Source organism: Mobula birostris, chromosome 1, assembly GCF_030028105.1.
Source record: "Mobula birostris isolate sMobBir1 chromosome 1, sMobBir1.hap1, whole genome shotgun sequence".
Taxonomy (NCBI): Eukaryota; Metazoa; Chordata; class Chondrichthyes; order Myliobatiformes; family Myliobatidae; genus Mobula; species Mobula birostris.
Window position 1 is genome coordinate 340558 of NC_092370.1, and position 25499 is coordinate 366056.

Genomic DNA, 25499 nt, shown 5'->3' on the forward strand with positions numbered 1-25499 from the left:
GTGGCTTTTTACCCTTGCAGTTCCTTTGCTCTATCCACAATGATTCAACGCCTTCTGACCTTATTTCAGCTCTTTCTAATGATTTGATTTCATTTTTTACCAACAGAGCAACACCAGCCCCTCTGCCTCCTTGCCTGTCCTTTCGATACAATATGTATCCTTGGACATTAAGCATCCAGCTATAATCTTCTTTCAGCCATGATTCAGTGATGCCTACAACATCATACATGCCAATCTGTAACTGTGCTACAAGTTCATCTACCTTATTCTGTATACTGCGTACATTTAAATATAACACTTTCAGTCCTGTATTCGCCTTTTTGATTTTGTCTACCTTTTACGTTGCAGCTCACTCTGTTGACTGCAATTTTGCCTATTATCAACCTCACCTTGCTGGGGATCTCACTACACATAAGACATAGGAGCAGAACTAGGCCATTCAGCTCATCGAGTCTGCTTCACCAGATCCTCTGATGCCCTGACTGATCAGGAAACGATCAGCTTCCGCCTTAAATATACCCACGCTCTTGGCCTCCACTGCAGTCTGTGGCAGAGCATTCCACAGATCTACTACTCACTGGCTAAAAAAATTCCTCCTTACCTCTCTTCTAAAGGGTTACCCCTCAATTTTGAGGCTGTGCCCTCTAGTTCTGGATTCCCCACCAGAGGAAACATCCTCTCCACATCCACCCTATCCAGTTCTTCCAACATTCAGTAGGTTTCAATGAGATCCCCTTGCGTTCTTCTAAATTCCAGTGAGTTCAGGCCCAAAGCTGCCAAACACTCCTCATATGTTAATTCCTTCATTCTTGGAATCATCCTCCTGAACCTCCTGTGGGCTCTGTCCGATAACAGGACATCCTTTCTGAGATAAGGAACCCAAAACTGTTGAAAATACTCCCAAGTGTGGCCCGACTAGTGTCTAATAAAGGCTCAGCATTATCTCCTTGATTTTATAATCTATTCCTTTTGAAATAAATGCCCTTATCTTATCCCTTTGAACCTTCACTCCATTTACCAAAATGCATTATCATAATTTCCCAAGTGTATTTGCCATTTTTTTGCCCATTCATCCGATTTGTCTACGTCCTGCTGCAATTGCATTGCTTCCTCAGCACTACTAACCCCTCCACCTATCTTCGTATCATCCGCAGACTTTGCCTCAAAGCCATCAATTCCATTATCTAAATTATTGACAAACAATGTGAAAAGTAGTGGTCCCAATACTGACCCCTGAGGAATACCATTAGTCACCGTCAGCCAACCAGAAAAGGCCCCTTTTATTCCTACTTGCTGCCTCCTGCCTATCAGCCATTCCACTCTCCATGCCAGTATCTTTCCTATAATGCCATTGGATTTTATCTTGTTAAGCAGCCTCATGTGTGACACCTTATCAAGCGCCTTCTCCATCCACTGCCTCTCCTTTGGCTACCCTGCTTGTTACTTCTTCGAAGATCTCTAATAGATTCGTCAGGCAAGATTTCCTTTACAGAAACCATAAGACCATAAGACAAAGGAGCAGAAGTCGGCCATTTGGCCCATTGAGTCTGCTCCACCATTTTTTCATGAGCTGATCCGTTCTCCCATTTAGTCCCACTCCCCCTCCTTCCCACCATAACCTTTGATGCCCTGGCTATTCAGATACCTATCAATCTCTGCCTTAAGTACACCCAATGACTTGGCCTCCACTGCCGCCCGTGGCAACAAATTCCATAGATTCACCGCCCTCCGGCTAAAAAAATTTCTTCGCATTTCTGTTCTGAATGGGTGCCCTTCAATCCTAAAGTCATGCCCTGTCGTACTAGATTCCCCCATCATGGGAAACAACTTTGCCACATCCACTCTGTCCATGCCTTTCAACATTCAAAATGTTTCTATGAGGTCTCCCCTCATTCTTCTAAACTCCAAGGAATACAGTCCAAGAGCGGACAAATGTTCCTCATATGTTAACCCTCTCGTTCCTGGAATCATTCTAGTGAATCTTCTCTGTACCCTCTCCAGCGTCAGCACATCCTTTCTTAAATAAGGAGACCAAAACTGCCTACGGTACTCCAAGTGAGGTCTCACCAGTGCTTTATAGAGCCTCAACATCACATCCCTGCTCCTATGCTCTATTCCTCTAGAAATGAATGCCAACATTGCATTCACCTTCTTCACCACCGACTCAACCTGGAGGTTAACCTTAAGGGTATCCTGTACGAAGACTCCCAAGTCCTGTTGCATCTCAGAACTTTGAATTCTCTCCCTATTTAAATAATAGTCTACCCGTTTATTTCTTCTGCCAAAGTGCATAACCATACACTTCCCAACATTGTATTTCATTTGCCACTTCTTTGCCCATACTTCTAATCTATCCAAGTCTCTCTGCAGACTGTCCGTTTCCTCAGCACTACCGGCCCTTCCACCTATCTTCGTATCATCAGCAACTTAGCAACAAAGCCATCTATTCCATAATCCAAATCATTGATGTACAATGTAAAAAGAAGTGGCCCCAACACGGACCCCTGTAGAACACCACTGGTAACCGGCAGCCAACCAGAATAGGATCCCTTTATTCCCACTCTCTGTTTCCTGCCAATCAGCCAACTTATCCATTTATGTAACTTTCCCGTAATTCCATCGGCTCTTGTTAAGTAGCCTCATGTGTGGCACCTTGTCAAAGGCCTTCTGAAAATCCAAATATACAACATCCACTGCATCTCCCTTGTCTAGCCTACTTGTGTATTCCTCAAAAAATTGTAATAGGTTTGTCAGGCAGGATTTTCCTTTAAGGAATCCATGCTGAGTTCTGCCTATCTTGTCATATGTCTCCAGGTACTCTGTAACCTCATCCTTGACAATCGACTCCAACAACTTCCCAACCACGGATGTCAAGCTAACAGGTCTATAATTTCCTTTTTGCTTCCTTGCCCCCTTCTTAAATAGCGGAGTGACATTTGCAATCTTCCAGTCCTCCGGAACCATGCCAGAATCTATCGACTTTTGAAAGATCATCGCTAATGCCTCCGCAATCTCCACAGCTACTTCCTTCAGAACACGCGGGTGCATTCCATCTGGTCCGGCAGATTTATCTACCTTTAGGCTATTCAGCTTCCTGAGTACTTTCTCTGTCGTAATTGTGACTGCGCACACTTCTCTTCCCTGCCACCCTTGAGTGTCTGGTACGCTGCTGATGTCTTTCTCAGTGAAGACTAATGCAAAATACTCGTTCAGTTCCTCTGCCATCTCCTTATCTCCCATTACAATTTCTCCAGCATCATTTTCTAACTTTGCTAACTTTGCTAAACCATGCTAACTTTGATTTATTTTATCATTAAGAACCTCGAAATCTCATCCGAAATAATAGACTCCAACACTTTCCCAGCCACTGAGGTTAGGCTAACTGGCCAATTATTTCCTTTCTTTTGCCTTCCTACCTTCTTAAAGAGTGGATTGACATTTGCAATCTTTCAGTCCTCTGGAGCTGTGCTAGAATTAGGTGATTCTTGAAAGATCATATCCAATGCATCCGTTATCTCTTCAGTAACCTCTCTCAGGACTGTGGGATGTAGTCCATCTGGCCTAGGTGACTTATCCACCGTAAGACCTGGAGTTTGCCCAACACTTTTTCCTTTGTAAGAGCAATGGCACTCATTTTGCTCCCTGACACTCATGAACCTCTGGCACACGGCTAGTGTCTTCCACAGTGAAGACTGATGCAAAGAACCCATTAAGTTCATCTGCCATTTCTTTGTCCCCCATCCTACCTCACCAAAACTGGAAAAAAAACTTTTGGTATCTTGCTTTATATTATTGGCTAGTCTGCCTTCATACTTCATCTTTTCTCTTTCTTATAGTTTTTTGGTTGCCTTTTGTTGGATTTTACAAGCTTCCCAATCATCCAACTTCCCACTTATTGTAAATCAACTGCCACATTGCCTCTGTTTGTAAATGAACTGCCTCATTTTCAGCACTATGACTCCATCCTCCTGCCAAATTAGTTTAAAGGCACCTTAATCAACTCTAGCCAATCTGCCTACAAGGATAGTGGAACCCATCAGGTTCAGATGTAACTCGACCCTTTTGTACAGGTCGTACCTTCCCCAGAAATTATCCAATGATCGATAAATCTGAACCCAGCACCAGTTCCTCAGCCACACATTCACCTGCCAAATCATTCTGTTCTTCCCCTCACTGGCACATGGCACAGGTAGTAATCCAGAGATTTCTGCACTGGAAGTTCTGTTTCTCATCGTTCTACCTAGCCCCCTAAAATCTCTCTTCAGGACCTCCTCACCTTGTCTATCTATGTCATTGGTGCCAATATGCACCAAGGGTTCTAGCTGCTCACCATTGCCCTTGATAATGCCATGAATCCGATCCGAGACATCCCTGATCTCATACCAAGTAGGCAACATACCATCCGGATGTCTCTATTGTGCCCACAGAACCTTGTCTCTGTTCTTCTGACTAACAGCTCTCCCATCAACTCTTCCGTACTCTTCATCTCTCTGCCCAGATTCACTGTGGCTCCGCCCAGTAGGTCATCCTCCTCAACAGTTGAATAGTATCTAAATATAAATAAGAGCATTTGTACTATCCACTCCTCCCCGCTTCATGGAGTCAATGACCAGCTCTTTTGTTTTGCTCACGCCAAGGGAAAAGTTGTCAAGATATTTTAAATCATCCTTAGCAATAGGAGAAGCAGAAAAGTTGTTTCCACTAATTGGTGAGACAAGAACTAGGGGACATAGCCTCAAGATTCGGGGGTGTAGGATGGAGATGAGGAGGAACTGCTTTTCCCAGGGGGTGGTGAATCTGTGGAATTCTCTGCCCAATGAAGCAGTGGGGGCTACTTCAGTAAATGTATTTAAGACCAGGTTGGATAGATTTTTGCTTAGTAGAGCAATTGAGGATTATGGGGAAAAGGCAGGTAAGTAGAAGTGAGTCATGGCCAGATCAGCCATGACCTTATTGAATGGTGGAACAGACGCAATGGGCCAGATGGCCTTCTCCTGCTCCTATTTCTTATGTTCTTAGAGAATTGAAGGATAGAAAATGTTCTGTTTAAAAAAGCGTCCAAACATAAACCAGGAAATTAAAGGCCAGTAAGTCTGACATCAGTTGTGGGAAAGTTATTGGAAGGTATTCTGAGAGACTGGATATGTAATTATTTGGAAAGACATGGCTGATTAAGGTTAGTTAGCAGGGCTTCATGCATGGTAGATCATGTCTAACCAATCTTATAGAGTTTTTCGAGGAAGTTACCAGGAAAGTAGATGAAGGCAAGGCAGTGGCTGTTGTCTACATGGACTTTGGCAAGGTTCTGCATGGGAGGTTGGTCAGAAAGGTTCAGTTGCTTGGCATTCAAGATGAGGTAGTAAACTGGATTGTGCATTGGCTTTGTGGGAGAAGGCAGAGAATTGTAGTAAGAGTGTTTCCTGTCTGACTGGAGGCCTGTGACTAGTGGTGTGCCACAAGGATCAGTGCTGGGTCCTTTGCTGTTTATCATCTATATCAACAATCTGGATGATAATGTGGTCAAGTGGATCAGCAAATTTGCAGATGATACCAAAATTGGCAGTGTAGTGGACAGCGAAGAAGGCTATCATGGCTTGCAAAGGGATCTGCATCAGCTTGAAAAATGGGTTGAGAAATGGCAGATGGGATTTAATCTGATGTTTTGGGCAGGGCCATCCAGGGTAGCTCTTGCACAGTGAACGGTAGGGTAGTGTGGTAGAACAAAGGAATCTGGGAATCAATGTCCAAATTTGTTGAAAGTGGCTTCACGTGTAGATAGGGTCGTAAAGAAAATTTCTGGCACATTGGCCTTCATAAATCAATGTATTGAGTACAGGAAATGGGATGTTATGTTGAAGTTGTATAAGACGTTGGTAAAACCTAATTTAGAGTACTGTGTGATTTTTTTTGGTGCCTACGTATAGGAAAGATGTAAACAAGGTTGAAGAGTAAAGGGGAAATTTACAAGAATATTCTGGGTCTGGAGGATTTTAGTTATAGGGAAAGATTGAATAGGTTAGGACTATATTCCACAGAACATAGAAGATTGAGAGGAGACTTGATTGAGGTACAGTGTATACAAAATTACAAGGGGTATAGATAGGATTAATACAAGCAGGCTTTTTCCAGTGAGGTTAGATGTAATGGGTTAAAGGTGAAAGGTGAAAAATTTAAGGGGAACATGAGGGGAAGATTCTTTTCTCAGAGGGTCCTGAGAGTGTGGAATGAAGTGCCAGTGCTAGAGGTGAATGTGAACTGGATTTCAATGTTTAAGAGAAGCTTAGATAAGTACGTGGATAGTAGGGGTATGGAGGGCTATGGTCCCTGTGTACGTTGATGGGAGTAGGCAGTTTAAGTGGCTCTCTATGGACTAGATGGGCCAAAGGGCCTGTTTCTTTTCTGTACTTTATGACATCATGCCACCAGGCTTTGCATCTCCTTCCTGTACTCTGAGATCCAGTCCATTACACTGGTGTCATCTGTAAACTAGCAGATAAAGTTAGAGCAAAACCTGTTCACACAGAAGAATAAGGGCTGAGGACACAACATTGTGGGGACCAGTACTGAACTAGGTCACAGAACTAGTTGAAAAGAGAAATAGTGACCTTGAAATGATAATAGTGCCATGAAATCTCTTTGATTATTTTACATTGTTTTTCTTTATCCTTTCCTCATTTGGACTTAGGTTTAAGTTGCTTAGGGAAGGAACCAAAGACCATTGGAAAAATTATGTTGTTTGTGTAGTATGCTTAACATTTGGACTGTGTGGTCTGACTGTAAGAATGGCTAGACTCACTTGTGGCTTACAAAAGGAAATAAATTTTAGTGGTGTGGGAAAGCCAACCGGTGAGCAGGGCTGATGGGAAGGTATTTTTGGCCTTTTCACTGCTGTTGCCTTCTGTAACTCCATGAATTATGGCATTACATTAATATTCAATTGTTTATCATATTCTGACTGGATTGCTGGCTGAATGTTATTTACAGTTGTGATAAAGCAATATATCTAAATATCTCTGCTTGCTCTGTAGATAATGAAAGAATGTTGGCAGACTATGGCCTCCCGTTTGTTGCTGCCTGGAGGAATACACACAACTTCAGAGTGTGGCACAGCAACAAGTACCCTGCTATAACTCAAGTTCATCCTGGGTAAGCTCATCTCACTTATTTCAAATCTTTCTCTGTTCAGAAACGCAAGTGATCCTGTAGATGCTGAAAATACAGATAAACACACACAAAATGCTGGAGGAACTCAGCAGGTCAGGCAGCATCGAAGGAGGGACATAATCTGTCAGTATTTCAGGCCGAGACTCTGATGTGGAGAGTCCTGATGAAGGGTTGTGACCCAAAACATCGACTGTTTATTCCCCTCTTTAGATGCTGCCTGACCTGCTGAGTTCTTAATGCTATTTGTGTATCTTTCACTATTCAGTTCCTGTTGAGGATTATGTGGAATGAATAAAGCAATGGAAAAGTACAGCATTGAAACAGGCCCTCTGGGCCAATCTGCTCATGCTGAACCATTTAAACTGCCTCGACCCCATCGGCCTGCACCCAGGCGTTAGCCACCCATATCTCTGTTATCGATGCACCTAGCCAAACTTCTCCTAAACGTTGAAATCAAGCTGACTTACACTACTTGCACTGGCAGCTTGTTCCATATCCTCACGACCCTCTGAGTGAAGAAGTTTCCCTTCATGTTCCCATTAAATTTTTCACCTTTCACCTTTAACCCATGACTTATAGTTGTAGACCGACTCACCTCAGTGAAAAAAGACTGCTTGCATTTACCCTATCTGTACCCCTCATAATTTTGTATACCTCTTTCAAATCTCCCCTCAATCTTCAATGTTATAGTCACTATTCTGTAGATTTGCTGAGTATGCCTGCAGGAAGATGAATTTCAGAGTTGTATATGGTGGCATATGGATATTTTGATAACAAAATTTACTTTGAACTTTGAAATTTTCCAAGGAATAAACTCCCAACTTATTCAATCTTTCCAGAAAATGCAGGCCCTCTAGTCTAAGCAACATCCTTGTAAATTTTCCCTGTACTCTTTCAATCTTGTTTACATCTTTCCTGTAGGTATGTGGCAAAAACTGCACACAATACTCCAAATTAGGCCTCAACAACATCTTATGCAACATCAACACAACATCTCATCTCCAGTGCTCACTACTTTGATTTATGAAGGCCAATGTTTCAAAAGATTTCTTTATGATTCTATCTACCTGTGATGCCACTTTCAACGAATTAAGGACCTGTATTCCCAGATCCCTTTATTCTACCCCACTCCTCAATGCCCAGCTTTTCAATGTGTAAGATCTACCCTGGTTGGTTCTACTGAAGTGCAACACCTTGGACTTGTCTACATTAAATTCCCTCTGCCATTTTTCAACCTATTTTTCTAGCTGGTCTAGATCTCACTGCAAGTTCAAATGATCTTCCTCAGTGTCCACTACACCCCAAACCTTGGTTTCGTCTGCAAATTTGCTGATCTAGTTAACCACATTATCAACCAGATCACTGATATAGATAACGAACAACAACAGACCCAGCACCAATTCCTGTGGGACTTGACTAGTCAGAGAGGTGACCTTCTACTACCATTCTCTGACTTCTCCCGCAAAGTCAATGTTAATCCAATTGAATGAGAAGCTTCTGACCAACCTGTAACTTTCCCACTACTGATGTCAGGCTCATCGGCCTATAATTTCCTAGCCATTTCTTGAACTTGATGTTCTATACTTGGATTTTCAGAAGGCCTCTGAAAAGGTGCCACACATAAGGCAGCTTAACAAGCTATGAGCCCATGGTATTACAGGAAAGATTCTACAAGGATAAAGCAGTGGCTGATTGGGAAAAAGGGAGCTTTTTCTCATTGGCTGTCAGTGACTAGTGGTGTTCCACAGGGGTCTGCGTTAGGACTGATTCTTTTTATGTTATGTCAAAGATTTGGATGATGGAATTGATGGCTTTTTTGCAAAGTTTGCAGATGATATGGAGGAGCAGGAAGTTTTGAGGAAGCAGAAAGGCTATAGAAGGCCATAGACAGATTATGATTATGAAGACACGTAGTCCTCTTTTATCGTCATTTAATAATGCATGCATTAAGAAATGATACATTATTTCCTCCAATGTGATATCACAAAACAGAGGACAAACCAAGACTGAAAAAACTGACAAGACCACATAATTATAACATATAGTTACAACAGTGCACAATACCATAACTTGATGAAGAAAGTCCGTGAGCACAGTAAAGTTCAAAGTTTCTCAAATGTCCCACATCTCACGCAGACTGGAGAAGGAAGAAAAATTCTCCCTGCCATGCCGAACACAATCCGACTCTGAGTCATCCAAAAACTTCGAGCTCCGATCAGCTCTCCGACACCGAGTACTGAGCGCCATCTCTGTCTGAGCAATTCGACCTCCTTCTCGGTCACCAAAAGTAGGCAAGGCCGGGGATTTTGAGGGCTACCCTCTGAAAGATTCATGACCACACAGTAATGACAGCAGCGAATGGGCGTTTCAGAAATTTCTCCAGATGTTCCTCTGTGCTTTCACGTCCATTCTCCATCACATCAGAATTGTCCACGGCCCCTATTTAATGGATATGATATCATTTTCACCGGAGAGCTGCGCACATGTGGCATGCCACCATCTTCTCCTCCTGCCTGTCAAAAATGGGCAAAGAAATGGCAGATGGAATACAGTGTCAGGAAGTGAACGGTCATGCCCTTTGATAGAAGAAATAAAAGGGTTGATTATTTTCTAAATGGAGAGAAAATACAAAAAACTGAGGCACAAAGGGATTTGGGAGTGCTTGTGCAGGATTCCCAAAGGGTTAATTTGCAGGTTGAGTCTGCAGTGAGGAAGGCAAATTTTACATTCATTCCAAGAGGTCTAGAATATAAAAGCAAGAATGGGAGTTTATAAAGCACTGGTGAAGCCTCACTTTGGAGTATTGTGAGCTGGTTTGAGCCCCTTATCTTAGAAAAGATGTGCTGAAACTATAGAGGATTCAAACGAGTTTCACAAAAAAGATTCCAGGATTGAATAGGAATGAGAGGGTTACCGTATGAGGAACGTCTGCCAGCTCTTGGGCTATATTCCCTGGAGTTCAGGAAAATGAGGGGGGATCTCATAGAAACGTTCCAGTTAAAACGCCTGAACAGATTACAAACGTTTGTGGATGTGGCAAAGTTATTTCCCATGGTAGGAGATTCTAGGACAAGAGGACATGACTTCAGGATTGAAGGACATCCTTTTAGAATAGAGATGCAGTGAAATTACTTCAGTCAGAGGGTGGTAAATCTGTGTAATTTGTTGCTACAAGTGGCTGTGGAGGCCAAGTTATTGGGTGTATTTAAGGCAGAGATAGATAGGTTCTTGATTAGCCGGGCATCAAAGGGTATGGGGTGAAGGCAGGGGAGTGGGAATGATGGGAAGAAATGTATCAGCCCATGATTGAATGGTGGAACAGACTTGATGGGCCGAATGGCCTACTTCTGCTCCTATATCTTATGGTCTTATGGAATAGAGTTTGAAGGCTCTGGGCCTGTATTCACTAGAACTCAGAAGAAAGAGGGGTGAACTCAATGAAATCTATCAAATGACGAAAGGCCTTGATGGAGTGGATGTGGAGAGGAAATGCTAACATTGTATTTGCCTTCCTCACCACAGACTTGGCCTGCAAATTAATCATTAAGGAATCCTACACAACAACTCCCAAGTCCCTTTGCACCTAAGTTTTTTGTATTTTCTTTCCATTTAGAAAATAGTCAACCCCTTTATTTCTTAGGACCATAAGACATACAGTGGCATGCAAAAGCTTGGGCACCCCTGGTCAAAATTTCTGTTACTGTGAATAGCTAGGCGAGTAAAAGATTATACCTGATTTCCAAAAGGCATGAAATTAAAGATGACACATTTCTTTAATATTTTAAGCAAGAATACTTTTTTATTTTCATCCTTTACAGTTTCAAAATAACAAAAAAGGAAAAGGGCCCGAAGCAGAAGTTTGGGCACCCTGCATGGTCAGTACTTAGTAACACGCCCTTTGGCTAGTATCACAGCTTGTAAATGCTTTCCGTAGCCAGCGAAGAGTCTTTCAATTCTTGTTTGGGGGATTTTCGCCCATTCTTCCTTGCAAAAGGCTTCTAATTCTGTGAGATTCTTGGGCTGTATTGCATGCACTACTTTTTTGAGGTCTATCCACAGATTTTTGATGATGTTTAGGTCAGGGGACTGTGAGGGCCATGGCAAAACCTTCAGCTTGTGCCTCTTGAGGTAGTCCGTTGTGGATTTTGAGGTGTGTTTAGGATCATTATCCTGTTGTAGAAGCCATCCCCTTTTCATCTTCAGCTTTTTTACAGACGGTGTGATGTTTGCTTCCAGAATTTGCTGGTATTTAATTGAATTCGTTCTTCCCTCTACCAGTGAAATGTTCCCCGTCCCACTGGTTGCAACACAAACCCAAAGCATGATCGATTCACACCCGTGCTTAACAGTTGGAGAGGTGTTCTTTTCATGAAATTCTGCACTCTTTTCTCTCCAAACATACCTTTGTTCATTGTGGACAAAAAGTTCTATTTTAACTTCATCAGTCCACAAGACTTGTTTCCAAAATGCATCAGGCTTGTTTATATGTTCCTTTGCAAATTTCTGAAGCTGAATTTTGTGGTGAGGACGCAAAAGAGGTTTTCTTCTGATGACTCTTCCATGAAGGTCATATTTGTGCAGGTATCGCTGCACAGTAGAACAGTGCACCACCACTCCAGAGTCTGCTAAATCTTCCTGAAGGTCTTTTGCAGTCAAAAGGGGGTTTTGATTTGCCTTTCTAGCAATCTTATGAGCAGTTCTCTCGGAAAGTTTTTTTGGTCTTCCAGAACTCAACTTGACCTCCATTGTTCCTGTTAATTGCCATTTCCTAATTACGTTACGAACTGAGGAAATGGCTACCCGAAAACGCTTTGCTATCTTCTTATAGCTATCTTCTTAGAGCACCCCTGTAGCCATTCCCCTGAATAATAAGTTTACCGTCCTGGATACTGTTCGCGGGGACGACCGGCCAGGTGTGAGCCACGGTGGCAGGGCCTCTGGCACTGAGTCTGACCCTGTGGTACAGAAGGGTGGGACGGAGAAGAGGAGAGCTGTCGTCATTGGAGACTCTATAGTCAGGGGAGCAGACAGGAGATTTTGTGGACGTGAAAAGGACGCCCGCATGGTTTGTTGCCTCCTGGGTGCCAGGGTCCGGGATATCTCTGACCGGGTGCACGACATCCTGGTACGAGAGGGAAAGCAACCAGAAGTCGTGATACATGTTGGGACCAACGACATAGGCAGGAAGAGGGATGAGGTCCTGAAGTGTGAGTTTCGGGAATTAGGCAGAAGGCTGAAGAACAGGACCTCAAGGGTGACGTTCTCAGGATTGCTGCCAGTACTACGTGACAGTGATGGTAAGAATTGGAGGAGATGGCAGTTGAATGCGTGGCTGAGGAGTTGGTGCAGGGAGCAGGGTTTTAGATTTTTAGATCACTGCGATCTCTTCTGGGGAAGGTGGGACCTGTACAGATTGGATGGGTTGCACCTGAACTCGAGGGGGAGGAATATCCTTGCAGGTAGGTTTGCTAGCATTGTTCGGGAGGGTTTAAACTAATTGGCGAGGGGGATGGGACCCAGAGCAATAGAGCAGTGAAAGAAGTTTGCCTTGGCAGTCAAAGTGAAGGATAATCCAAAGAGCTTTTACAAGTATATTAAGAGCAAAAGGATTGTAAGGGATAAAATTGGTCCTCTTGAAGATCAGAGTGGTCGGCTTTGTGCGGAACCAAAGGAAATGGGGGAGATCTTAAATAGGTTTATTGCGTCTGTATTTACTAAGGAAGCTGGCATGAAATCTATGGAATTGAGGGAATCAAGTAGTGAGACCATGGAAACTGTACAGATTGAAAAGGAGGAGGTGCTTGCTGTCTTGAGGAAAATTAAAGTGGATAAATCCCTGGGACCTGACAGGGTGTTCCCTTGGACCTTGAAGGAGACTAGTGTTGAAATTGCGGGGGCCCTGGCAGAAATATTTAAAATGTTGCTGCCTACGGGTGAAGTGCCGGAGGATTGGAGAGTGGCTCATGTTGTTCCGTTGTTTAAAAAAGGATCGAAAAGTAATCCGGGAAATTATAGGCCGGTGAGTTTAACGTCAGTAGTAGGTAAGTTATTGGAGGGAGTACTAAGAGACAGAATCTACAAGCATTTGGATAGCCAGGGGCTTATTAGGGAGAGTCAACATGGCTTTGTGCATGGTAGGTCATGTTTGACCAATCTGTTGGAGTTTTTCAAGGAGGTTACCAGGAAAGTGGATGAAGGGAAGGCAGTTGATATTGTCTACATGGACTTCAGTAAGGCATTTGACAAGGTCCTGCATGGGAGGTTAGTTAGGAAAATTCAGTTGCTAGGTATACATGGAGAGGTGGTAAATTGGATTAGACATTGGCTCGATGGAAGAAACCAGAGAGTGGTGGTAGAAAATTGCTTCTCTGAGTGGAGGCCTGTGACTAGTGGTGTGCCACAGGGATCAGTGCTGGGTCCATTGTTATTTGTCATCTATATCAATGATCTGGATGATAATGTGGTAAATTGGATCAGCAAGTTTGCTGATGATACAAAGATTGGAGGTGTAGTAGACAGTGAGGAAGGTTTTCAGAGCCTGCAGAGGGACTTGGACCAGCTGGAAAAATGGGCTGAAAAATGGCAGATGGAGTTTAATACTGACAAGTGTGAGGTATTGCACGTTGGAAAGGACAAACCAAGGTAGAACATACAGGGTTAATGGTAAGGCACTGAGGAGTGCAGTGGAACAGAGGGATCTGGGAATACCGATACAAAATTCCCTAAAAGTGTCGTCACAGGTAGATAGGGTCGTAAAGAGAGCTTTTGGTACATTGGCCTTTATTAATCGAAGTATTGAGTGTAAGAGCTGGAATGTTATAATGAGGTTGTATAAGGCATTGGTGAGGCCGAATCTGGAGTATTGTGTTCATTTTTGGTCACCAAATTACAGGAAGGATATAAATAAGGTTGAAAGAGTGCAGAGAAGGTTTACAAGGATGTTGCCGGGACTTGAGAAACTCAGTTACAGAGAAAGGTTGAATAGGTTAGGACTTTATTCCCTGGAGCGTAGAAGAATGAGGGGAGATTTGATAGAGGTATATAAAATTATGATGGGTATAGATAGAGTGAATGCAAGCAGGCTTTTTCCACTGAGGCAAGGGGAGAAAAAAAACCAGAAGACATGGGTTAAGGGTGAGGGGGGAAAAGTTTAAAGGGAACATTAGTGGGGGCTTCTTCACACAGAGAGTGGTGGGAGTATGGAATGAGCTGCCAGACGAGGTGGTAAATGCGGGTTCTTTTTTAACATTTAAGAATAAATTGGACAGATACATGGATGGGAGGTGTATGGAGGGATATGGTCCGTGTGCAGGTCAGTGGGACTAGGCAGAAAATGGTTTGGCACAGCCAAGAAGGGCCAAAGGGCCTGTTTCTGTGCTGTAGTTTCTATGGTTCTAAGTGCATGGAGTAAAGCCAGATCTAACATACAGAGAGGCTTTGAGGAAAGAGAAGCAGAATAAATGGTGTAAAGGCAGTAAGGTAGAAGGGCTGAAATGTGTGTACCTCAATGCAAGAAGCATCAGGAACAAAGGTGATGAACTGAGAGCTTGGATACATACATGAAATTATGATATAGTGGCCATTACAGAGACTTGGCTGGCACCAGGGCAGGAATCCATTCTCAATATTCCTGGATTTCAGTGCTTTAACAGGGATAGAGAGGGTGGAAAAAGGGGAGGAGGGATGGCATTACTGGTCAGGGATACTATTACAGCTGCAGAAAGGGTGGGTAATGTAGCAGGATCCTCTTTTGAGTCAATATGGGTGGAAGTCAGGAACAGGAAGGGAGCAGTTACTCTATTGGGGGTGTTCTATAGGCCCCCTGGTAGCAGCAGAGATACAGAGGAGCAGATTGGGAGGCAGATTTTGGAAAGGTGCAAAAATAACAGGGTTGTTATCATGGGTGACTTTAACTTCCCTAATATTGATTGGCACCTGATTAGTTCCAAGGGTTTAGATGGGGCAGAATTTGTTAAGTGTGTCCAGGATGGATTCCTGTCACAGTATGTGGGCTGGCCGACCAGGGGGAATGCCATACTAGATCTAGTACTAGGTAATGAACCGGGTCAGGTCACAGATCTCTCAGTGGGTGAGCATCTGGAGGACAGTGACCACCGCTCCCTGGCCTTTGTAATTATCATGGAAAAGGATAGAATCAAAGAGGACAGGAAAATTTTTAATTGGGGAAGGGCAAATTATGAGGCTATAAGGCTAGAACTTGCGGGTGTGAATTGGGATGATGTTTTTGCAGGGAAATGTACTATGGACATGTGGTCGATGTTTAGAGATCTCTTGCAGGATGTAAGGGATAAATTTGTCCCGGTGAGGAAGATAAAGAATGGTAGGGCGAAGGAACCATGGGTGACAAGTGAAGTGAAAAATCTAGTCAGGAGGAAGAAGGCAGCATTCATGAGGTTTAGGAAGCAAGAATCAACTGGGTCTATTGAGGAATATAGGGAAGCAAGAAAGGAGCTTAAGAAGGGGCTGAGAAGAGCAAGAAGGGGGCATGAGAAGGCCTTGGCGAGTAGGGTAAAGGAAAACCCCAAGGTGTTCTTCAATTATGTGAAGAAAAAAAGGATGACAGGAGTGAAGGTAGGACCGGTTAGAGTTAAAGGTGGGAAGATGTGCCTGGAGGCTGTGGAAGTGAGTGAGGTCCTCAATGAATACTTCTCTTCGGTATTCACCAGTGAGAGGGAACTTGATGATGGTGAGGACAATATGAGTGAGATTGATGTTCTGGAGCATGCTGATATTAAGGGAGAGGAGGTATTGGAGTTGTTAAAATACATTAGGACAGATAAGTCCCCGGGGCCTGACAGAATATTCCCCAGGCTGCTCCACGAGGCAAGAGAAGAGCTTGCTGAGCCTCTGGCTAGGATCTTTATGTCCTCGTTGTCCACGGGAATGGTACCGGAGGATTGGAGGGAGGCGAATGTTGTTCCCTTGTTCAAAAAAGGTAGTAGGGATAGTCCGGTAATTATAGACCAGTGAGCCTTACGTCTGTGGTGGGAAAGCTGTTGGAAAAGATTCTTAGAGATAGGATCTATAGGCATTTAGAGAATCATGGTCTGATCAGGGACAGTCAGCATGGCTTTGTGAATGGCAGATCGTGTCTAACAAGCCTGATAGAGGTCTTTGAGGAGGTGACCAGGCATATAGATGAGGGTAGTGCAGTAGATGTGATCTATATGGATTTTAGTAAGGCATTTGACAAGGTTCCACACGGTAGGCTTACTCAGAAAGTTAGAAGGCATGGGATCCAGGGAAGTTTGGCCAGGTGGATTCAGAATTGGCTTGCCTGCAGAAGGCAGAGGGTGGTGGTGGAGGGAGTACTTTCAGATTGGAGGATTGTGACTAGTGGTGTCCTACAAGGATCTGTTCTGGGACCTCTACTTTTCGTGATTTTTATTAACGACCTGGATGTGGGGGTAGAAGGGTGGGTTGGCAAGTTTGCAGACGACACAAAGGTTGGTGGTGTTGTAGATAGTGTCGAGAATTGTCAAGGATTGCAGAGAGACATTGATAGGATGCAGAAGTGGGCTGAGAAGTGGCAGATGGAGTTCAACCCGGAGAAGTGTGAGGTGGTACTCTTTGGAAGGACAAACTCCAAGGCAGAGTACAAAGTAAATGGCAGGATACTTGGTAGTGTGGAGGAGCAGAGGGATCTCAGGGTACATGTCCACAGATCCTCGAAAGTTGCCTCATGGGTGGATAGGGTAGTTAAGAAAGCTTATGGGGTGTTAGCTTTCATAAGTCGAGGGATAGAGTTTAAGAGTCGCGATGTAATGATGCAGCTCTATAAAACTCTGGTTAGGCCACACTTGGAGTATTGTGTCCAGTTCTGGTCACCTCACTATAGGAAGGATGTGGAAGCATTGGAAAGGGTACAGAGGAGATTTACCAGGATGCTGCCTGGTTTAGAAAGTATGCATTATGATCAGAGATTAAGGGAGCTAGGGCTTTACTCTTTGGAGAGAAGGAGGATGAGAGGAGACATGATAGAGGTGTACAAGATAATAAGAGGAATAGATAGAGTGGATAGCCAGCGCCTCTTCTCCAGGGCACCACTGCTCAATGCAAGAGGACATGGCTTTAAGGTAAGGGGTGGGAAGTTCAAGGGGGATATTAGAGGAAGGTTTTTTACTCAGAGAGTGGTTGGTGCGTGGAATGCACTGCCTGAGTCAGTGGTGGAGACGGATACACTAGTGAAGTTTAAGAGACTACTAGACAGGTATATGGAGAAATCTGAGGTGGGGGCTTATATGGGAGGCAGGGTTTGAGGGTCGGCACAACATTGTGGGCCGAAGGGCTTGTACTGTGCTGTGCTATTCTATGTTCTATGTTCTCCTGTTTTGTGGACATCATTTATTTTAATTTTCAGAGTGCTAGGCAGCTGCTTCGAGGAGCCCGTTGCTGCTGATTGTTGGGACAAGGTTTGAGGAGTCAGGTTATTTATAAAACTTTGAAATTTGCATCACCTGGCCTTTCCTGACAATGACTGTGAGCAAGCCATACCCCTATCAAGCTAATTAAGGTCTGAGACCTTGGTTATCTGAGAGCTCAAATCTCTTGGGGTGCCCAAACTTTTCCATGGTGCTCCTTTCCTTTTTTTCACTCTAAAATTGTACAAAACAAAAATAATACACTAATCTTGCTTAAAATGTTGAAAAGAATGTTTCATCTTTAACTTTATGACTTTTGGAGATCAGTTCATCTTCTACTCACTTAACTGTTCACAGTGACAGAAATTTTAACTGGTGGTACCCAAGCTTTTGCATGCCAGTGTCGGAGCAGAATTAGCTCATCTGGCTTATCGAGTCTGCTTCGACATTCAATTATGGCTAATCCTTTTTCTTCTATCTCCTCCTCAACCCCAGTTCCTAGCCTCCTTCCTGTAACCTTTGATGCCATGTCCGATCAAGAACCTATCAATCTCTGCCTTAAATACACCCAGCGATCTTGCCTCCACAGCTGCATGTGGCAACAAGTTTCACAAATTCACCACCCTTTGTCTAAAGAGATTTCTCCATATCTCTCATTTTGAAAGGGCGCCCCTCTATCCTGAGGCTGTGCCGTCTTGTCCTAGACTCTCCCACCATGAGAAACATCTTTTCCACATCTACTCTGTCTAGGCCTTTCAAGATTCAAAAGGGTTCAATGAGATCTCCCCTCATCCTTCTGAATTCCAGCGAGTACAGACCCAGAGCCATTAAACATTCCTCAATGCATTTGATAAGGTACCCCATGCAAGGCTTATTGAGAAAGTAAAGAGGTATGGGATCCAAGGGGACATTGCTTTGTGGATCCAGAACTGGCTTGCCGACAGAAGGCAAAGAGTGGTTGTAGACAGGTCATGTTCATGGAGGTCGGTCACCAGTGGAGTGCCTCAGAGATCTGTTCTGGGACCCTTACTCTTCGTAATTTTTAGAAATGACCTGGATGAGGAAGTGGAGGGATGGGTTAGTAAGTTTGCTGATGACACAAAGGTTGGAGGTGTTGTGGATAGTGTGGAGGGCTGTCAGAGGTTACAGCGGGACATTGATAGGATGCAAAACTGGACTGAGAAGAGGCAGATGGAGTTCAACCCAGATAAGTGTGAGGTGGTTCATTTTGGTAGGTCAAATATGATGGTAGAATATAGTATTAATGGTAAGACTCTTAGCAGTGTGGAGGATCAGAGGGATCTTGGGGTCCGAGTCCATAGGACACTCAAAGTAGCTACGCAGGTTGACTCTGTGGTTAAGAAGGCGTACGATGTATTGGCCTTCATTAATTGTGGAATTGAATTAAGAAGCCGAGAGGTAATGTTGCAGCTGGTCAGACCCCACTTGCAGTACTATGCTCAGTTCTGGTCGCCTCACTACAGGAAGGATGTGGAAGCCATAGAAAGGGTGCAGAGGACATTTACAAGGATGTTGCGTGGATTGGGGAGCATGCCTTATGAGAATAGGTTGAGTGAACTCGGCCTTTTCTCCTTGGAGCGATGGAGGATGAGAGGTGACCTCATAGAGGTGTATAAGATGATGAGAGAATAGTCAGAGGCTTTTTCCCAGGGCTGAAATGGTTGCCACAAGAGGACACAGGTTTAAGGTGCTGGGGAGTAGGTACAGAGGAGATGTCAGGGGTAAGTTTTCTACTCAGAGAGTGGTGAGTGCGTGGAATGGGCTGCCGGCAACAGTGTTGGATGCCAATACAATAGGGTCTTTTAAGAGATTTTTGGATAAGTACACGGAGCTTAGAAAAATAGAGGGCAAAGGTAAACCTAGAAATTTTTAAGGTTGGGACATGTTTGGCACAACTTTGTGGGCCGAAGGGCCTGTATTGTGCTGTATATTTTCTATATTTCTATATTTCAGAGCCCTAGGGTGCAGTTCTTCTGGTCTGGGTGACTTATGTACCTTTAAGTTTTTCAGCTTTTTGAGCATCTTCTTTCTTGTAACAATAACTGCACCCACTTCTCTTCCTTCACACACTACAATATCAGGCATACTGCTAGTGTCTTCCACAGTGAAGACTGATGCAAAATACTGACTTAGTTCATCAGCCATCTCCTTGTCCCCCGTTATCATTTCTCCTCCCTCATTTTCTAGCGGACCTATATCCACTCTCATTTCTCTTTTATTTTTAACATACTTGAAAAAACTTTTACTATCCACTTTGATATTATTTGCTAGCTTGCTTTCTTATTTCATCTTTTCCCTTCTAATAACTTTTTTAGTTGCTCTCTACAAATTGTTAAAAACTTCCCAATCCTCTATCTTCCCACTAATTTTTCTTTTACAAAAGCTTTGATTCCCTTGTCAGCCACGATTGTACTATTTTACCATTTGAGTATTTCTTCATTTTTGGAACATACATGTTCTGCACCTTCCTCCTCCTACTGAAGTGCATGGTCATACACTATTCCATTCGCTACTTTGTTGCCCGTTCTTGCAATCTGTGTCCTTTTGTAGTCTCTCCTTCCTGAAAACTACCTGCCCTCCATTTATCTTTGTATCGTCTGGAAACTTTGCAACAAAGCCATCAATTTCATCATCCAAATCATTAACATATAATGAGGCAGCCATATCTGCACCCGGTGTGTCGAGCTGCAGCTCCTGCGGGACTGAGATAAGGAACTGGAGATGCAGCTCAATGACCCTTCCTCTGGTCAGGGAGAGTGAGGAGATGATAGAAAGGAGTTATAGGCAGGTGGTCACACCGGGGCCACAGGAGACAGACAAGTGGGTAACAGTCAGGAAGCGGAAGGGGAAGAGTCAGGTACTAGAGAGTACCCCAGTGGCTGTACCCCTTGACAATAAGTACTCCTGTTTGAGTACTGTTGGGGGGACAGCCCACCTGAGGGAAGCAACAGTGGCCGTGCCTCTGGCACAGAGTCCGGCCCTGTGGCTCAGAAGGGTAGGGAAAGGAAGAGGAAGGCAGTAGTGATAGGGGACTCTATGGTTAGGGGGTCAGACAGGCGATTTTGTGGACGCAGGAAAGAAGCTCGGACGGTAGTTTGCCTCCCAGGTGCCAGGGTAGGAAAAGGGAAGAGGTCCTGAAAAAAGACTACAGGGAGTTAGGAAGGAACTTGAGAAGCAGGACCACAAAGGTAGTAATCTCAGGATTACTGCCTGTGCCACGCGACAGTGAGTATAGGAATAGAATGAGGTGGAGGATAAATGCATGGCTGAGGGACTGGAGCAGGGGGCAGGGATTCAGACTTCTGGATCATTGGGACCTCTTCTGGGGCAGGTGTGACCTGTACAAAAAGGACAGGTTGCACTTGAATCCCAGGGGGACCAATATCCTGGTGGGGAGGTTTGCTAAGGCTACTGGGGAGAGTTTAAACTAGAATTGTTGGGGGGGTGGGAACCGAACTGAAGAGACTGGGCAAGAGGCGGTTGGCTCACAAATAGAGAAAGCTGAGAGACAGTGTGTGAGGGAGGATAGGCAGGTGATAGAGAAGGGATGCGCTCAGATGGACAGTTTGAGATGTGTCTATTTTAAAGCAAGGAGTATTGTGAACAAAGCGATGAGCTTAGAGCGTGGATCAGTACTTGGAGCTATGATGTTGTGGCCATTACAGAGACTTGGATGGCTCAGGGACAGGAATGGTTACTTTAAGGGCCAGGTTTTAGTTGTTTCAGAAAGGACAGGGAGGGAGGCAAAAGAGGTGGGGGCGTGGCACTGTTGATCAGAGATAGTGTCAGGGCTGCAGAAAAGGTGGACTTCATGGAGGGATTGTCTACGGAGTCTCTGTGGGTGGAGGATAGGAACAGGAAGGGGTCAGTAACTTTATTGGGTGTGTTTTATAGGCCGCCCAATAGTAACAGGGATATCGGGGAGCAGATATGCAGTTCATAGACTTCAGTTCAGCATTCAACACAATCATTCCCCAGAAACTGATTGGAAAGCTGAGCCTACTGGGCCTGAACACCACCCTCTGCAACTGGATCCTAGACTTCCTGACTGGGAGACCTCAGTCAGTCTGGATTGGAAGCAGCATCTCCAACACCATCACACTGAGCACGGGGGCCCCCCAGGGCTGTGTGCTCAGTCCACTGCTGTTCACTCTGCTGACCCACGACTGTGCTGCAACACACAGCTCGAACCACATCATCGGGTTCGCCGATGACACGACGTAGCTACAACTTCAGCTAATTCATAAGCCTTTTTCAGCTCCTTTCTCATATAAAACGCATACTTCAGATAAGTCTTCGGTGGTAGATCTTCCTTGCCAGTCCCAAGACAGTGGTTGACAGGCAACCTCGCCTCGCGCCCAAAAATCACATAATATGGCGAGTACCCAGTAGCTTCATTTTGTGTACAGTTGTAACAGTGGACCAGATGTCCAATATGTTGACTCCACTTGTCCTTTTTGCTGGTCTCCAAGGCTCTGAGCATGTCTAGCAAGGTCTGATTAAATCTCTCAGGCCAGGAATCACCCTGCGGGTGATAAGGCGTAGTCCTCAACTTCTCGACCCCAGGCATGCTCATTTGCTCATGTATGAGCCTACTTGCGAAATCTCGTTCCTTATCACTACATATCTGCCTGGGGGGGCCAATAATAAATGAAATACTTCTCCCATAACACTTTGGCCACTGTGACGCACTCCGATCCTTGGTAGGGAAGGCTTGTGCATATCTGGTGTAGTGATCCATAGTGACCAAGACATTCACCGTGTTGCTGGCATCTGGCTCTATTGACAGGAAATCCATGCAACGTCTTCATCCAGTGCCAGTAGAACTGATCTTTGAGCACTCCATAGGCCAGAATCACCGTGAAGCGACTTCAACACAATCCTCCGATACTTCTCGGGCAGAACCAGCCGAGAATGCCAAGGCCAGTCCAGAGGCAACATGACCCGTATAGGATCTGGTTCCTCAACTCCAATCTGGGCTATTTTCTCAGTAATTGAGACACCGCAGTGTGTTTTGTCCTATCCGCTCGGGCCATATCTCCTTTTTCGACCACTGACCAAATGGTACCGATGCCCGGGTCATCTCGTTGAGCAGCTGCCACTTCCTCTGGACTCAATTCTGGCAACTGGTTTGTCTTCAGAGCAGACAGATTATAGTAAACTTGTGGAATGGTGCCATCAGGAGCTCCCAATTGATCTACCGCTCGATCCTGCCCTTGCCTTTCCTCTGCCTTCACCGTGACGGAAAACTGGCACATGGCTTTCACTCCCAGGACAGGAACACTCTCCCACTCTCTGTCCCCGTCCAGCCCGTCATACACACATCGGGGCATTGCATCGGCATCAATGTTCCTACTTCCCAGCCAGTGCTTCAGGCTGAAGTCATATGCAGACAATGGCACCAAACACCAGTGGCTTGTGGCATCCAATTTCGCTGAGGTCAGGATACAAGTTAGGGGATTGTTATCTGTCCTCATCTCAAACTTGGCACCATAGAGATAGTCACTCAGTCACTGGGACATCTCAGTTCTCAACTCTGCCACGATCTCCTTTACCACCCCCTGGGGTCACTTCAGCATAGGGGGCTACTACCAAGGACTGTACCCTGTTGACGGAGGCCCCCAGCTCCTCTGACGCTTTCTCCTCCTCTCTTACTTCTCTGGTCAGCTCAACAAACGAGGGAAACAGTCAGAGACCCCAAGCGATCTGGTTCTGGAACTGGGCGCCTTTTGCTATTTTGTCCATTCTTAACTGATTCACCTCAGCGATCTGAATGGCCCCTCTTCACCGCTAGCAATTTAGCTGCTTCTCTAGCCGAAAAATGTAGGCAGAAAGCTTCTCCCCCTTTTCCTGAAACATGTTCTGAAACCCCGTCTCATACTCCTTTTTCCCCTCGGCAGTAAGCTTCACCCCTGAGAACATTCTCAGCTTTTGATAACTAGGACCCTCAGCCTGTGCACTGGGCCATTTATTCACCAGGGAGGTAAGGGCTGATACCAACTCAGAATTCTCACTCTTCACTGGGGGACTCATTAGACATTTCAAATTAGACCACTCCTTCCCCTTGCTCCGCAGAAACAAGAGCACCCTGTCTTTGAAGTCTCTGCCCCCAGCTATGTGAGACTTGGCTTGCGATTCAGTCTGCTCTCCGACACTCTCCTCCTCCCCAGAAAGTATGGACAGCCCACGGCACCCCCTCTCCCAGGGCCCCAATAGTACCAGGCAGTTCCACCATCATTACGTCTGTGCTAGTCTGAACTAAAACAAAGTCTTTGCTCGCCATGTTATCAAACCTCTGCTCTACAATCATAACTGTTCCTGCTGCTTTAATGGTACTTAAAGTTCGAATTAACAATTCATCAGGAATACGAATGTCTACCGCATTCAAAACACACGCATTCGTAACCTGAGCCCCTTGGATTCGCACCACTACTCAACCCCTGCAGCCTCCATAACCACCCATCATAATTACTTTACCGGACAATAGTTTAGCACAGACTTAAACACACAACCCACTGGATCAATGCTTGGGGCAATCACACAGCATCCAACGAAATCTATCCTGGATGATACCCCACAATGAATCCCCCTGGTTTCCTTGGCTGTGTAAGTCTAGGGAAGACGACCTCTGGCCCCGCCAAACTTGTGTGATTCAGGTGCTCTCCCACCCCAAACCCCTGTTGTGTGGATGCTGTGTAATTTGCCACCGTTTCAAATTAGTGCCACAAAATAACAGACAGTACACTGCATATGATTAAAAGATTATATTTATGAATCTTAATTTGACTTAAAGGGTTAGTAAAGAAAAGAACAAAAAAAAAGGAAAAGGGCCCACTTTAATGAAATGGTCAAAGGTGCACAAGTTGGAGCTCAAAGTTCCTCCATTGTCACCGATCCTCCATCAATCGTGCCACGGGCTGCCTTGAATCGTGGTCTCACTCCGGATTGAATCCTACGACCTCTTCTCTCCTGCATCTTCCCGCTTCATCTCCTCTTGAACAGAACAAAAAGCCGTAAGTCCAACTTTAGTGTCCCTCACCAGAGAAACCTCCCCTTAATTCGACCATCCTAATTGGGTGGCACACATTTCTCCTCATCTCTTATCTTCAACAATAACCCAAACAAGCTGAAAACAGAACAGACTAAATGAAATACAAACAGCATAACAGTAAAAATATGAACCAGGGCATTACATTAGTGATTCCTGTAAATTCATTATTAATGCCTCCACAATCTCTTCAGCCAGTTCCTTCAGAACCTAGGGATGTACAACATCTGGTCCAGATGACTTATCTACCTTCAGACATTTCAGTATCCCAAGAACCTTTTCTATGGTTCTGTTAACTTCACACACTTCTTGCCCCCTGACACTTGGAACTTCCACCAAACTCCTAGTGCCTTCTGCAGTGATGGATAATGCAAAATACCTATTCAGTTTGTCTGCTATTTCATTCTCCCCCATTACTACCTCTCCAGCACCGTTTTCCAGCAGTCTGATATCCACTGTTGCCTCTCTTTTACACTTTATGTATCTGAAGAAACTTTTAGTATCCTCTTTAATATTATAGGCTAATTTTCTTTCGTGTTCCATCTTTACCTTCTTAATGCCCTTTTTAGTTGCCTTCTGTTGGTATTTGAAAGCTTCCCAATCCTTTAAGACCATAAAACCATAAGACAAAGGAGCAGAAGTCGGCCATTCAGTCCATCGAGTCTGCTCCGCCATTTTATCATGAGCTGATCCATTCTCCCATTTAGTCCCACTCCCCCGCCTCACCATAACCTTTGATGCCCTGGCTACTCAGATACCTATCAATCTCTGCCTTAAATACACCCAATTAACTTCCCACTAATATTTGCCGTATTATATAGAAATATATAAACATAGAAAACCTACAGCACAAACACGAGGAAATCTGCAGATGCTGGAATTTC

The 25499-nt window shown here is 44.5% G+C and overlaps 1 protein-coding gene across 2 annotated transcripts in view; it reads left to right on the forward strand.

Moving 5' to 3' along the window:
• The window catches only part of avl9 (AVL9 homolog (S. cerevisiase)), a 286897-nt gene that overhangs the window by 192699 nt on the left and 68699 nt on the right, over positions 1-25499 (forward strand). For both annotated transcript variants that reach the window (XR_011885036.1, XM_072251628.1), the window contains exon 13: positions 7029-7146. Coding sequence is in view for 1 of the 2 variants with exons in the window: in XM_072251628.1 (XP_072107729.1) it covers positions 7029-7146 (118 nt within the window). In the remaining variant the exon portion in view is untranslated. The remainder of the gene's footprint in view (positions 1-7028; positions 7147-25499) is intronic.